Source organism: Hemitrygon akajei, chromosome 32 (assembly GCF_048418815.1).
Source record: "Hemitrygon akajei chromosome 32, sHemAka1.3, whole genome shotgun sequence".
In the NCBI taxonomy this organism is placed as follows: domain Eukaryota; kingdom Metazoa; phylum Chordata; class Chondrichthyes; order Myliobatiformes; family Dasyatidae; genus Hemitrygon; species Hemitrygon akajei.
The window spans coordinates 33,048,325-33,064,548 of record NC_133155.1 but is presented as its reverse complement, the minus strand read 5'-3'; the positions used below and the strand labels follow the sequence as shown (position 1 = coordinate 33,064,548).

The following is a 16,224-nucleotide window of genomic DNA, read 5'->3' as shown; positions in this document are numbered from 1 at the left end:
GCATGGAGAGGGTGGTATATCAAACAGCCTGATGGGTAAAGCTGGGTCAGCATGGAGAGGGTGGTATATCAAACAGTCTGATTGGTAAAGCTGGGTCAGCATGGAGAGGGTGGTATATCAAACAGTCTGATGGGTAAAGCTGGGTCAGCATGGAGAGGGTGGTATATCAAACAGTCTGATGGGTAAAGCTGGGTCAGCATGGAGAGGGTGGTATATCAAACAGTCTGATGGGTAAAGCTGGGTCAGCATGGAGAGGGTGGTATATCAAACAGCCTGATGGGTAAAGCTGGGTCAGCATGGAGAGGGTTGTATATCAAACAGCCTGATGGGTAAAGCTGGGTCAGCATGGAGAGGGTGGTATATCAAACAGTCTGATTGGTAAAGCTGGGTCATCATGGAGAGGGTGGTATATCAAACAGCCTGATTGGTAAAGCTGGGTCAGCATGGAGAGGGTGGTATATCAAACAGCCTGATGGGTAAAGCTGGGTCAGCATGGAGAGGGTGGTATATCAAACAGTCTGACTGGTAAAGCTGGGTCAGCATGGAGAGGGTGGTATATCAAACACTCTGATGGGTAAAGCTGGGTCAGCATGGAGAGGGTGGTATATCAAACAGTCTGATTGGTAAAGCTGGGTCAGCATGGAGAGGGTGGTATATCAAACAGTCTGATGGGTAAAGCTGGGTCAGCATGGAGAGGGTGGTATATCAAACAGTCTGATGGGTAAAGCTGGATCAGCATGGAGAGGGTGGTATATCAAACAGTCTGATGCGTAAAGCTGGGTCAGCATGGAGAGGGTGGTATATCAAACAGTCTGATGGGTAAAGCTGGGTCAGCATGGAGAGGGTGGTATATCAAACAGTCTGATGGGTAAAGCTGGGTCAGCATGGAGAGGGTGGTATATCAAACAGTCTGATTGGTAAAGCTGGGTCAGCATGGAGAGGGTGGTATATCAAACAGCCTGATGGGTAAATCTGGGTCAGAATGGAGAGGGTGGTATATCAAACAGCCTGATTGGTAAAGCTGGGTCAGCATGGAGAGGGTGGTATATCAAACAGCCTGATGGGTAAAGCTGGGTCAGCATGGAGAGGGTGGTATATCAAACAGTCTGATGGGTAAAGCTGGGTCAGCATGGAGAGGGTGGTATATCAAACAGTCTGATGGGTAAAGCTGGGTCAGCATGGAGAGGGTGGTATATCAAACAGTCTGATGGGTAAAGCTGGGTCAGCATGGAGAGGGTGGTATATCAAACAGTCTGATGGGTAAAGCTGGGTCAGCATGGAGAGGGTGGTATATCAAACAGCCTGACGGGTAAAGCTGGGTCAGCATGGAGAGGGTGGTATATCAAACAGCCTGACGGGTAAAGCTGGGTCAGCATGGATAGGGTGGTTTATCAAACAGTCTGATGGGTAAAGCTGGGTCAGCATGGAGAGGGTGGTATATCAAACAGTCTGACCGGTAAAGCTGGGTCAGCATGGAGAGGGTGGTATATCAAACTGCCTGATGGGTAAAGCTGGGTCAGCATGGAGAGGGTGGTATATCAAACAGCCTGACGGGTAAAGCTGGGTCAGCATGGATAGGGTGGTTTATCAAACAGTCTGATGGGTAAAGCTGGGTCAGCATGGAGAGGGTGGTATATCAAACTGCCTGATGGGTAAAGCTGGGTCAGCATGGAGAGGGTGGTATATCAAACAGTCTGATGGGTAAAGCTGGGTTAGCATGGAGAGGGTGGTATATCAAACAGCCTGATGGGTAAAGCTGGGTCAGCATGGAGAGGGTGGTATATCAAACAGTCTGATTGGTAAAGCTGGGTCAGCATGGAGAGGGTGGTATATCAAACAGTCTGATGGGTAAAGCTGGGTCAGCATGGTGAGGGTGGTATATCAAACAGCCGTATGGGTAAAGCTGGGTCAGCATGGAGAGGGTGGTATATCAAACAGTCTGATGGGTAAAGCTGGGTCAGCATGGAGAGGGTGTTATATCAAACAGTCTGACTGGTAAAGCTGGGTCAGCATGGAGAGGGTGGTATATCAAACAGTCTGATGGGTAAAGCTTGGTCAGCATGGAGAGGGTGGTATATCAAACAGTCTGATTGGTAAAGCTGGCTCAGCATGGAGAGGGTGGTATATCAAACAGTCTGATTGGTAAAGCTGGGTCAGCATGGAGAGGGTGGTATATCAAACAGTCTGATGGGTAAAGCTGGGTCAGCATGGAGAGGGTGGTATATCAAACAGTCTGATGGGTAAAGCTGGGTCAGCAATGAGAGGGTGGTATATCAAACAGTCTGACTGGTAAAGCTGGGTCAGCATGGAGAGGGTGGTATATCAAACAGTCTGATTGGTAAAGCTGGGTCAGCATGGAGTGGGTGGTATATCAAACAACCTGATTGGTAAAGCTGGGTCAGCATGGAGAGGGTGGTATATCAAACAGTCTGACTGGTAAAGCTGGGTCAGCATGGAGAGGGTGGTATATCAAACAGCCTGATTGGTAAAGCTGGGTCAGCATGGAGAGGGTGGTATATCAAACAGTCTGATGGGTAAAGCTGGGTCAGCATGGAGAGGGTGGTATATCAATCAGTCTGATTTGTAAAGCTGGGTCAGCATGGAGAGGGTGGTATATCAAACAGTCTGATGGGTAAAGCTGGGTCAGCATGGAGAGGGTGGTATATCAAACAGCCTGACGGGTTAAGCTGGGTCAGCATGGAGAGGGTTGTATATCAAACAGTCTGATTGGTAAAGCTGGGTCAGCATGGAGAGGGTGGTATATCAAACAGCCTGATGGGTAAAGCTGGGTCAGCATGGAGAAGGTGGTATATCAAACAGTCTGATTGGTAAAGCTGGGTCAGCATGGAGAGGGTGGTATATCAAACAGTCTGATGGGTAAAGCTGGGTCAGCATGGAGAGGGTGGTATATCAAACAGTCTGATTTGTAAAGCTGGGTCAGCATGGAGAGGGTGGTATATCAATCAGTCTGATTTGTAAAGCTGGGTCAGCATGGAGAGGGTGGTATATCAAACAGTCTGATGGGTAAAGCTGGGTCAGCATGGAGAGGGTGGTATATCAAACAGCCTGACGGGTTAAGCTGGGTCAGCATGGAGAGGGTTGTATATCAAACAGTCTGATTGGTAAAGCTGGGTCAGCATGGAGAGGGTGGTATATCAAACAGCCTGATGGGTAAAGCTGGGTCAGCATGGAGAGGGTGGTATATCAAACAGTCTGATTGGTAAAGCTGGGTCAGCATGGAGAGGGTGGTATATCAAACAGTCTGACGGGTTAAGCTGGGTCAGCATGGAGAGGGTGGTATATCAAACAGCCTGATGGGTAAAGCTGGGTCAGCATGGAGAGGGTGGTATATCAAACTGCCTGATGGGTAAAGCTGGGTCAGCATGGAGAGGGTGGTATATCAAACAGTCTGATGGGTAAAGCTGGGTCAGCATGGTGAGGGTGGTATATCAAACAGCCTGATGGGTAACGCTGGGTCAGCATGGAGAGGGTGGTATATCAAACAGCCTGACGGGTAAAGCTGGGTCAGCATGGAGAGGGTGGTATATCAAACAGTCTGACTGGTAAAGCTGGGTCAGCATGGAGAGGGTGGTATATCAAACAGTCTGATGGGTAAAGCTGGGTCAGCATGGAGAGGGTGGTATATCAAACAGTCTGATGGGTAAAGCTGGGTCAGCAATGAGAGGGTGGTATATCAAACAGTCTGATGGGTAAAGCTGGGTCAGCATGGAGAGGGTGGTATATCAAACAGTCTGATGGGTAAAGCTGGGTCAGCATGGAGAGGGTGGTATATCAAACAGTCTGACTGGTAAAGCTGGGTCAGCATGGAGAGGGTGGTATATCAAACAGTCTGATGGGTAAAGCTGGGTCAGCATGGAGAGGGTGGTATATCAAACAGTCTGACTGGTAAAGCTGGGTCAGCATGGAGAGGGTGGTATATCAAACAGTCTGATTGGTAAAGCTGGGTCAGCATGGAGAGGGTGGTATATCAAACAGCCTGATTGGTAAAGCTGGGTCAGCATGGAGAGGGTGGTATATCAAACAGTCTGACTGGTAAAGCTGGGTCAGCATGGAGAGGGTGGTATATCAAACAGTCTGATGGGTAAAGCTGGGTCAGCATGGAGAGGGTGGTATATCAAACAGTCTGATGGGTAAAGCTGGGTCAGCATGGAGAGGGTGGTATATCAAACAGCCTGACTGGTAAAGCTGGGTCAGCATGGAGAGGGTGGTATATCAAACAGCCTGATGGGTAAAGCTGGGTCAGCATGGAGAGGGTGGTATATCAAACAGTCTGATTGGTAAAGCTGGGTCAGCATGGAGAGGGTGGTATATCAAACAGTCTGATGGGTAAAGCTGGGTCAGCATGGAGAGGGTGGTATATCAAACAGTCTGATGGGTAAAGCTGGGTCAGCATGGAGAGGGTGGTATATCAAACAGCCTGATGGGTAAAGCTGGGTCAGCATGGAGAGGGTGGTATATCAAACAGTCTGATTGGTAAAGCTGGGTCAGCATGGAGAGGGTGGTATATCAAACAGCCTGATGGGTAAAGCTGGGTCAGCATGGAGAGGGTGGTATATCAAACAGTCTGATTGGTAAAGCTGGGTCAGCATGGAGAGGGTGGTATATCAAACAGTCTGATGGGTAAAGCTGGGTCAGCATGGAGAGGGTGGTATATCAAACAGTCTGATGGGTAAAGCTGGGTCAGCATGGAGAGGGTGGTATATCAAACAGCCTGATGGGTAAAGCTGGGTCAGCATGGAGAGGGTGGTATATCAAACAGCCTGATGGGTAAAGCTGGGTCAGCATGGAGAGGGTGGTATATCAAACAGCCTGATGGGTAAAGCTGGGTCAGCATGGAGAGGGTGGTATATCAAACAGTCTGATGGGTAAAGCTGGGTCAGCATGGAGAGGGTGGTATATCAAACAGTCTGATGGGTAAAGCTGGGTCAGCATGGAGAGGGTGGTATATCAAACAGTCTGATGGGTAAAGCTGGGTCAGCATGGAGAGGGTGGTATATCAAACAGTCTGATGGGTAAAGCTGGGTCAGCATGGAGAGGGTGGTATATCAAACAGCCTGACGGGTAAAGCTGGGTCAGCATGGAGAGGGTGGTATATCAAACAGTCTGACGGGTAAAGCTGGGTCAGCATGGATAGGGTGGTTTATCAAACAGTCTGACGGGTAAAGCTGGGTCAGCATGGATAGGGTGGTTTATCAAACAGTCTGACGGGTAAAGCTGGGTCAGCATGGAGAGGGTGGTATATCAAACAGTCTGACCGGTAAAGCTGGGTCAGCATGGAGAGGGTGGTATATCAAACTGCCTGATGGGTAAAGCTGGGTCAGCATGGAGAGGGTGGTATATCAAACAGTCTGACCGGTAAAGCTGGGTCAGCATGGAGAGGGTGGTATATCAAACTGCCTGATGGGTAAAGCTGGGTCAGCATGGAGAGGGTGGTATATCAAACAGTCTGATGGGTAAAGCTGGGTTAGCATGGAGAGGGTGGTATATCAAACAGCCTGATGGGTAAAGCTGGGTCAGCATGGAGAGGGTGGTATATCAAACTGCCTGATGGGTAAAGCTGGGTCAGCATGGAGAGGGTGGTATATCAAACAGTCTGATGGGTAAAGCTGGGTCAGCATGGTGAGGGTGGTATATCAAACAGCCTGATGGGTAACGCTGGGTCAGCATGGAGAGGGTGGTATATCAAACAGCCTGACGGGTAAAGCTGGGTCAGCATGGAGAGGGTGGTATATCAAACAGCCCGACTGGTAAAGCTGGGTCAGCATGGAGAGGGTGGTATATCAAACAGTCTGATTGGTAAAGCTGGGTCAGCATGGAGAGGGTGGTATATCAAACAGTCTGATGGGTAAAGCTGGGTCAGCATGGAGAGGGTGGTATATCAAACAGTCTGATGGGTAAAGCTGGGTCAGCATGGAGAGGGTGGTATATCAAACAGTCTGACGGGTAAAGCTGGGTCAGCATGGAGAGGGTGGTATATCAAACAGTCTGACTGGTAAAGCTGGGTCAGCATGGAGAGGGTGGTATATCAAACAGCCTGATGGGTAAAGCTGGGTCAGCATGGAGAGGGTGGTATATCAAACAGTCTAATGGGTAAAGCTGGGTCAGCATGGAGAGGGTGGTATATCAAACAGTCTGATGGGTAAAGCTGGGTCAGCATGGAGAGGGTGGTATATCAAACAGCCTGATGGGTAAAGCTGGGTCAGCATGGAGAGGGTGGTATATCAAACAGCCTGACCGGTAAAGCTGGGTCAGCATGGAGAGGGTGGTATATCAAACAGTCTGACGGGTAAAGCTGGGTCAGCATGGAGAGGGTGGTATATCAAACAGTCTGATGGGTAAAGCTGGGTCAGCATGGAGAGGGTGGTATATCAAACAGTCTGATGGGTAAAGCTGGGTCAGCATGGAGAGGGTGGTATATCAAACAGCCTGATGGGTAAAGCTGGGTCAGCATGGAGAGGGTGGTATATCAAACAGTCTGATGGGTAAAGCTGGGTCAGCATGGAGAGGGTGGTATATCAAACAGCCTGATGGGTAAAGCTGGGTCAGCATGGAGAGGGTGGTATATCAAACAGCCTGATGGGTAAAGCTGGGTCAGCATGGAGAGGGTGGTATATCAAACAGCCTGATGGGTAAAGCTGGGTCAGCATGGAGAGGGTGGTATATCAAACAGTCTGATGGGTAAAGCTGGGTCAGCATGGAGAGGGTGGTATATCAAACAGCCTGATGGGTAAAGCTGGGTCAGCATGGAGAGGGTGGTATATCAAACAGCCTGATGGGTAAAGCTGGGTCAGCATGGAGAGGGTGGTATATCAAACAGCCTGACTGGTAAAGCTGGGTCAGCATGGAGAGGGTGGTATATCAAACAGCCTGATGGGTAAAGCTGGGTCAGCATGGAGAGGGTGGTATATCAAACAGCCTGATGGGTAAAGCTGGGTCAGCATGGAGAGGGTGGTATATCAAACAGCCTGATGGGTAAAGCTGGGTCAGCATGGAGAGGGTGGTATATCAAACAGTCTGATGGGTAAAGCTGGGTCAGCATGGAGAGGGTGGTATATCAAACAGTCTGATGGGTAAAGCTGGGTCAGCATGGAGAGGGTGGTATATCAAACAGCCTGATTGGTAAAGCTGGGTCAGCATGGAGAGGGTGGTATATCAAACAGCCTGATGGGTAAAGCTGGGTCAGCATGGAGAGGGTGGTATATCAAACAGCCTGATTGGTAAAGCTGGGTCAGCATGGAGAGGGTGGTATATCAAACAGCCTGACTGGTAAAGCTGGGTCAGCATGGAGAGGGTGGTATATCAAACAGCCTGATGGGTAAAGCTGGGTCAGCATGGAGAGGGTGGTATATCAAACAGTCTGATGGGTAAAGCTGGGTCAGCATGGAGAGGGTGGTATATCAAACAGTCTGATGGGTAAAGCTGGGTCAGCATGGAGAGGGTGGTATATCAAACAGCCTGATTGGTAAAGCTGGGTCAGCATGGAGAGGGTGGTATATCAAACAGTCTGACGGGTAAAGCTGGGTCAGCATGGAGAGGGTGGTATATCAAACAGTCTGATGGGTAAAGCTGGGTCAGCAAGGAGAGGGTGGTATATCAAACAGTCTGATGGGTAAAGCTGGGTCAGCATGGAGAGGGTGGTATATCAAACAGTCTGACTGGTAAAGCTGGGTCAGCATGGAGAGGGTGGTATATCAAACAGTCTGATGGGTAAAGCTGGGTCAGCATGGAGAGGGTGGTGTATCAAACAGTCTGATGGGTAAAGCTGGGTCAGCATGGAGAGGGTGGTATATCAAACAGTCTGACGGGTAAAGCTGGGTCAGCAAGGAGAGGGTGGTATATCAAACAGTCTGATGGGTAAAGCTGGGTCAGCAAGGAGAGGGTGGTATATCAAACAGTCTGATGGGTAAAGCTGGGTCAGCATGGAGAGGGTGGTATATCAAACAGTCTGATTGGTAAAGCTGGGTCAGCATGGAGAGGGTGGTATATCAAACAGTCTGATGGGTAAAGCTGGGTCAGCATGGAGAGGGTGGTATATCAAACAGCCTGACTGGTGAAGCTGGGTCAGCATTGAGAGGGTGGTATATCAAACAGTCTGATGGGTAAAGCTGGGTCAGCATGGAGAGGGTGGTATATCAAACAGTCTGACCGGTAAAGCTGGGTCAGCATGGAGAGGGTGGTATATCAAACAGCCTGATTGGTAAAGCTGGGTCAGCATGGAGAGGGTGGTATATCAAACAGCCTGATGTTAAAGCTGGGTCAGCATGGAGAGGGTGGTATATCAAACAGTCTGATGGGTAAAGCTGGGTCAGCATGGAGAGGGTGGTATATCAAACAGTCTGACGGGTAAAGCTGGGTCAGCATGGAGAGGGTGGTATATCAAACAGTCTGATGGGTAAAGCTGGGTCAGCATGGAGAGGGTGGTATATCAAACAGTCTGATTGGTAAAGCTGGGTCAGCATGGAGAGGGTGGTATATCAAACCGTCTGATTGGTAAAGCTGTGTCAGCATGGAGAGGGTGGTATATCAAACAGTCTGATGGGTAAAGCTGGGTCAGCATGGAGAGGGTGGTATATCAAACAGTCTGATGGGTAAAGCTGGGTCAGCATCGAGAGGGTGGTATATCAAACCGTCTGATTGGTAAAGCTGTGTCAGCATGGAGAGGGTGGTATATCAAACAGTCTGATTGGTAAAGCTGGGTCAGCATGGAGAGGGTGGTATATCAAACAGTCTGATGGGTAAAGCTGGGTCAGCATCGAGAGGGTGGTATATCAAACAGTCTGATGGGTAAAGCTGGGTCAGCATGGAGAGGGTGGTATATCAAACAGCCTGATGGGTAAAGCTGGGTCAGCATGGAGAGGGTGGTATATCAAACCGTCTGATTGGTAAAGCTGTGTCAGCATGGAGAGGGTGGTATATCAAACAGTCTGATTGGTAAAGCTGGGTCAGCATGGAGAGGGTGGTATATCAAACAGTCTGATGGGTAAAGCTGGGTCAGCATCGAGAGGGTGGTATATCAAACAGTCTGATGGGTAAAGCTGGGTCAGCATGGAGAGGGTGGTATATCAAACAGCCTGATGGGTAAAGCTGGGTCAGCATGGAGAGAGTGGTATATCAAACAGCCTGATGGGTAAAGCTGGGTCAGCATGGAGAGGGTGGTATATCAAACAGCCTGACGGGTAAAGCTGGGTCAGATTGACATTGCGATGTACTGGATATTTCAGTGTTACATTGAGTATGCCACGATGCTAGAGTGAGAGGGCATCACCTATTGGGCCCTAGAGCAGTGTAACAGTGAAGGGTGTGATATAAGTTAACGTCACCATGGGGACTGTCTTGGAGTTGCTTCCATGCTAAGGTGTGACGTTGAGTCAGGGGAGGCCGGGTACCAGGAGGTGTCTGTGTCAGGCTGTTAACATGATGACTCTGGGGTCGATCGGAATGTTACAGAGATTGGTATTTCAGCAAAATGGAGTCCGAGGCCTGTCTTACAATGAGCTTGTTAGCTTTCCCTGTGTTCCAGCGAAAGGGTGAGAGCGGGTGTGCAGGGAGTATTACAGAGGTAAGCTAGGGGTCAGTGAGGATGTCCCTGGTGTCTATGTGGTGTTCATTTGTGGTGGGGGGTTGAGAATAATCTGCAAGGGTTGTTGGAGTGAAGACAGTGGGTCTATAGGTCATGTTACAGTTTTCATGGGCTGCCACAGTGAGGACCTTTCTGCATGGGTTGTCATGGTGAGCGGGTCTGTGTGTATGGCGTGGTTCGGTGAGGGGGGTGTGCATACGGTTTGGTGAGGGGGGTGTGCGTGTTCGATGAGGGGCGTGTGCGTACGGTTCGGTGAGGGGGTGTGTGTACAGTTCGGTGAGGGGGATGGGTGTACAGTTCGGTGAGGGGGGTGTGTGTACAGTTCGGTGAGGGGGGTGTGCGTACAGTTCGGTGAGGGGGATGGGTGTACAGTTCGGTGAGGGGGGTGTGTGTACAGTTCGGTGAGGGGGGTGTGTGTACAGTTCAGTGAGGGGGATGGGTGTACAGTTCGGTGAGGGAGGGGTGTGTATCGTTTGGTGAGGTGAGGCGGGGTGTGCGTACGGTTCGGTGAGGGGGGGGTGTGTATCGTTTGGTGAGGTGAGGCGGGGTGTGTGTACAGTTCGGTGAGGGAGGGGTGTGTATCGTTTGGTGAGGTGAGGCGGGGTGTGTGTACAGTTCGGTGAGGGGGATGGGTGTACAGTTCGGTGAGGGGGGTGTGTGTACAGTTCGGTGAGGGGGATGGGTGTACAGTTCGGTGAGGGGGGGGTGTGTACAGTTCGGTGAGGGGGGTGGGTGTACAGTTCGGTGAGGGGGGTGTGTGTACAGTTCGGTGAGGGGGGTGTGTGTACAGTTCGGTGAGGGGGTGTGTGTACAGTTCGGTGAGGGGGGTGTGTGTACAGTTCGGTGAGGGGGGTGGGTGTACAGTTCGGTGAGGGGGGGTGTGTGTACAGTTCGGTGAGGGGGGGTGTGTACAGTTCGGTGAGGGGGGTGGGTGTACAGTTCGGTGAGGGGGGTGTGTGTACAGTTCGGTGAGGGGGTGTGTGTACAGTTCGGTGAGGGGGGTGTGTGTACAGTTCGGTGAGGGGGTGTGTGTACAGTTCGGTGAGGGGGGTGTGTGTACAGTTCGGTGAGGGGGATGGGTGTACAGTTCGGTGAGGGGGATGGGTGTACAGTTCGGTGAGGGGGATGGGTGTACAGTTCGGTGAGGGGGGTGTGTGTACAGTTCGGTGAGGGGGATGGGTGTACAGTTCGGTGAGGGGGGTGTGTGTACAGTTCGGTGAGGGGGCACGCATCGTTCGGTGAGGGAGGGGTGTGCGTACGGTTCGGTGAGGGGGGTGTGTGTACAGTTCGGTGAGGGGGATGGGTGTACAGTTCGGTGAGGGAGGGGTGTGTATCGTTTGGTGAGGTGAGGCGGGGTGTGCGTACGGTTCGGTGAGGGGGCACGCATCGTTTGGTGAGGTGAGGGTGCAGTGCTTGGTTCACTGAGGCTCTGGAGGAATAGCTTTGAGTGAGCTGTCACAGCGAGGGCTGCCCAGGTCCAGCACCCAGCTGAGGTCTCTGTCCTTGCTCCCCAGCCGTGGCCTCTGACAGAATCAGCATCCAGTCCATGGGCCACGTGACAGCGACCCTGTCTCCGCAGAACCTGATCTCCTGTAACCGGCGGAAGCAGCGGGGCTGCCAGGGCGGGCGGATCGACGGTGCCTGGTGGTACCTGAGGCGACGCGGGTAGGTACCCTGGGCACGGGGCGATCAGGACCGTGCGATACTCTGTGTGGTGGATTAGCTCTGAGCTGAAACACGGCCGACATGTTCTTCACTGGACCAATCCTTCCATGCCAAGTGGCTCCTTTGCAGACTGGTGCAAAGAATAACTGTGTGCGAGTGTGTGGAAGTTATTGGCCAAGGGTGCCTTCACACAGCACCGAGCTCTCACATCCACACAAGCCTATAACCCTCTTTAACATCCACACATTCCCCGTTTCTTTGGGGTATTTGGAACTAACCGGAGGGCGAGCCACACTGAACACAGACTGTCAGCATTCACTTTAAGCACTGGATCTACCCGCTACTCGTGCAGAGTCATGTCCCTGGGCTGTTGAGAAAGAAAGGGGGCTAGTCATGACCCCAGAGCTACTTCTCTTTGCTTCAAAACTCGTGTCATCATTGCGAAATGCAGCTGCGAGCTTACACAAAGCAAATTCTCATAAATAGCAACGCAATAGCGATTCGTAATCGATGCTGGCCAAGTTGGTTCAATGATAAATATTGAACTTCTCTGGCCTTTTGCCAACAGCATCAAGGACTCTTTAACATTTGCCTGAGAGTGTTCATCAACCTGAACCAAAGGGGCTGCCATGCTGCTGTCCTTGAGGAATTAGTGTTGGGGTGGGTTCCCTGAGCTGACCTCAACCTCCGTCTCTTAAATCCACAGCAAGTAGCGTGGGTAAGCCCCACCCTCTGGTGGGTATTGAGAATGCCCTCACAAGACAGCTGAGGTCATCTGAAATTTCCGGCGATGCTCTCCCCGACGTGAAAAGGAACTTTTCTCACTCGTGATTTTCCAGTTGTGCGGGGGATGACGGCTGTTGGGAAAGGGCCGTGCTGCCTCAGCGCTGTCTGTGCATTTTCAGTCGCAGTCCCCGCTGAATCGGGAGGAAACATCTCTCCACTTTCCCCCTCCCCCAACCCAGCACACAGCAGCTGACGAGCGTTCAAGTTGAGAGCCATGCCCCCAGCTCCATAGCCAGCAGCTGCTCACAGGAAACTCAGTAAGCCCCAGCACCAGAAAGTCCTTTCCGGCCTCAGCACCTACATTTCCATCAACATGTTTTCCCTCTTCCTCTGTTGATGTGTGTGTTTTCGGTTAACTGCCTGACTTATTTCATCGGCCTGTCACTGTAAGGGCTTCACTGATGCTGTAAATAGGAAGTGTTTACTACACCAGGTTAAGATATTCTGAATCTCACTTGCACAGCTCCACAGAATAGTATCAATTTCCTCAACCTTTCCATAAACGTCTCGATCCTTGGCTGACACCCAGAAGTTTAAACCTTGAACTAAACTGATCAAAGACCCCACCTACCCCGGACATTCTCACTTCTCGCCCTCCCATCAGGCAAAAGATACAAGAGCCTGTAAGTCCATTCCACCAAACTTGAGTCCAGCTCCCATCCCACTGTGTCTTCCGCAGGGGTCAGTGCTGGGTCCACTGGTGTTTGTCATCTTTCTCAATGATCTGGTTGATAATGTGCTGAAGTGGGTCATCGAATTTGCAGACAGCACCAAGGCTGGGGGCATTGTGGACAATAAGGAAGGGTATCGGTGCTACCCACAAGATCTGGACCAGGTGGAACAGTTGGCTGAAAATAGTAGATGGAATTTAGTGCAGAGAAGTGTGAGGTGTTGCACTTTGGGAGGACAAACCAGGGTAGGACTTTACATGGCGAGTGGTCGGGCACTGGTGAGCACAGTGCAACAGAGGGATTGGGAATACAGACCCCTTATTCCTTGAAAGCGGCATCACAGGTCAATAGGGTTGTAAGGAGAGCTTTTGGCACATTGGCCTTTATAAATCAAATCACCTATCATCTCCCAGCTTCTCAATCCATCCTCCCTCCCCAAATGCCCACCTTCCCCCTCACCTGGTCTCACCTAACACCAGTCAACTGGCACTCCTCCCCCACCCCCACCAAATCAGTCTGACTTCTGCCTCCTCCCTTTCCAGTCATGATGAAGGGTCTCGGCCCGAAACCTCGATTGTTTGTTCCTCTCCATAGCCGCTGCCTGACCGGCTGGGTTCCTCCAGCGTTTTCTTGGTTTCCAGCATCTGCGGAATCTCTTGTGTTTACAGGTTCACCATCAGTGGCAGTGCAGTTCCAAGCGTAAAAATTACTAGAGTGAGAGTATATAAATATTGAAAAACTGTGGGGGAGAAGAGGGCAAATAGTGAGGTAGTGTCCATGGACCATTCAGAAGTTTAACAGGGCAGGGGCAGAAGCTGTTCCTAAACCATTGAGTGTAATGCTTGTCTCTTACCCTTTGCCCTCGCTCCAGCTGCCCACCGCCCACTCATTCCCTCCCCGGGGTCCCCTCCGGTTCAGCTGCGGTCTTGTTGAACTGGGGAGTAGCCGACAGCTCCCGCCAACATTCTCTGTTCCTCCACGTTAAGGGAATCCAGACTCACGTCTCTCCTTTGTGCCTCGCAGGGTGGTGTCGGACAGCTGCTACCCTTTCTCCAGCTCGGACAGCCTTCACCTCGGCTCCCAGTGCATGATGTCCACCCGGTCTGCTGGACGGGGCAAGAGGCAGGCCACAATGCCCTGCCCCAACCCTGACAGCCACACCAACCAGATCTATCAGACTACTCCACCCTACCGCCTCTCCAGCAACGTGAGTATCTCCGCCTAATCCCGCAGCCCCAGGGTCCACACTCAGCGACGAGTGACCTGTCTCACCCTACTAGGTTCTGCTTTCACACTGCTCACCTTGAGTACCGGCCTGCTGGCTCAAGTGGCTGAAACGCCCCTGGCTCCCTCACCCATCAGGTTCGTCAATTTAACGTCCAATTCGAGGAGAAGGACAACGTGTCGTCCAGCTCAGGCCCACCCACCCCAATGGGGCCTGGTCAATCTGTGGCCCCTTGCACTATGATTGGGTCAGTTGTAGCTTTTTTCCCCGGGCAGTCAAAGGCCACTCTGACTGGGAGTCAGTCAGCTGGTAACGCTCACACTGCAGAAGACCGGGGCAAGCTTGTTCACTGATCCCTCTCTTGGGAGGTGGGGATATGTGCCTGTATGTGGGGATGTGGGAGGGGATTGGTGTATGAGTGATGAATCTGTGGAATTTGTTGCCACAGGCGGCTGTGGAGGCCAAGTCTTAATGTATATTTACGGCAGAAATTCTCGATTGATCAAGGGATGAAGGTAGGAGATCGGGGCTGAGAGGTAAAATGGATCAGCCATGATGAAACGGTGGAGAAGACTCGATGGGCCAAATGGCCTAATTCTGCTCCTATATCTTGTGGTCTTATGGGATTGGTGTTCGGTAACCACCTCTCATCCGTAGCTCAGCTGGCAAGGTTTTAACCTTCCTGTGTCACCTGTCTGCAGACAGGGGCCCCAAGGACTAAAGTATCCCCCCTGTCCTGCTGTCTCTGAGACCCATCTGCTGCCTATCAGGGACTTGTATCAGTCTGTGTGTCAGACTGCAGGGACCTTGCGTCAACAAGCATTGAGTTCATAGAGTTAGAAAACACTACCCCTCTTCGGCCCATCTGGTCCATGCTAAACTGTTGTTCTGCCCATTCCCATCAACCCACACCTGGACCATAGCCCTCCATATGCCTCCCATCCGTGTACTTGGGCAAACTGCTCCTAAATGTTGAAACTGAACCTACTTCCACAGGCAGCTCATCCCACTCTCTCACCAGCCTCCGAGTGACAAAGTTCCCCTTAAGTATTTCACCCATTTTGTTCGGTTCTGCTTGGCCTAGTTGTCACTGAATCTTCCACTTTGATCAACAGGAGAAGGAAGTGATGAAGGAACTGATGGAGAACGGGCCTGTCCAAGGTAGGAGACAAACTGTGTTAGAGTCATGGTGAAGCTTAGTCGCAGCTGTGGTCTGGGGCATCAAAGGCCTCAAAGCAAGATTTCTTCTCTCAGGAGGCTGCGAATCGATGGAATTCCCTTCCCCAGTGTGCCCAGATGTTCACTACATTTGGGGGTCCTGCAGGGTCAGTTGATTATTGGGCATGTCAGGGACCATGGGGACTGGGAGGGGAGGGTTGATGAGGACCTGCAGTAAAATTACTAACTACTGGATAATGATATAGGCCCAAACATATCCTACCCATCCCTCACTACTCCTGTGTTTATTGTCTACACACAAGTACATCTATATACAGGTGCAATGAAAAACTCACTCACAGCAGCATCACAGCCACATAGTTGCATTAATCCAACTTTTAATACTCCCCATCTTCACAAGAAAAATGCAAATTAGATATCAATTACGCACAGTTTTTGCAAGAGAGCATTTAATTAGTGCAAAATAAAACATGTTAGTGCAAAGGGGTCATAGTGTTGCTGAACTGTAGTGTTCAAGAATCGAATGGTTGAATGGAAGTGACCGCTCTTGAATCTGATGGTAGAGAACGTCGGGTGTCAGTTCTTCTGGCCTGATCATGGCTGTGAGAAGATTTCATGGCCCGAATGGCGGGGATCATTAACGATGGATGTTGCAACACCTCTTGTAAATGCTGCCGACGGTGTGAGGGATGTGCCTGTGACGCAATGAGCAGAGACCACCACTCTCTCCAGCTCCTTGCATCCCTGTGCATTTGAATTGCCATACCAGACCGTGACGCAACCAGCCAAGGTATTTTCAACAGTTTATCTATGGAAATTTGTTAGAGTTTTGGTGGCGAGCCTAAATCTCGGAAGAAGGTGAAGACAGTGGCACACTTTCTTTTTGATTACATGCTGGGCCTAGGACAGATCATCCAATATCTTGTGTCTCGGAATTTGAAGCTGTTGACTCCCTCCAACGTTGATCCCCCAATGTAGATTGGCACATCTTGTTCCTTCCCCTTCCTGAAGCCAACAGTTGCCTCTTTAGTTTTACTGACGTAGTGATTGATGAGATGCTTGTTGTGGCGTCCTGTACGCTGACTCATCACCACCTG

The 16,224-nt window shown here is 50.8% G+C and overlaps 1 protein-coding gene across 1 annotated transcript in view; it reads left to right on the top strand.

Annotated features, from left to right (window-relative positions):
* Positions 1-16,224, top strand: part of tinagl1 (tubulointerstitial nephritis antigen-like 1) — a 79,206-nt gene that overhangs the window by 47,962 nt on the left and 15,020 nt on the right. Inside the window, exons 7-9 of the mRNA XM_073034390.1 lie at positions 11,116-11,266; positions 13,747-13,930; positions 15,064-15,109. Of these exons, the coding sequence (XP_072890491.1) occupies positions 11,116-11,266; positions 13,747-13,930; positions 15,064-15,109 (381 nt within the window). The remainder of the gene's footprint in view (positions 1-11,115; positions 11,267-13,746; positions 13,931-15,063; positions 15,110-16,224) is intronic.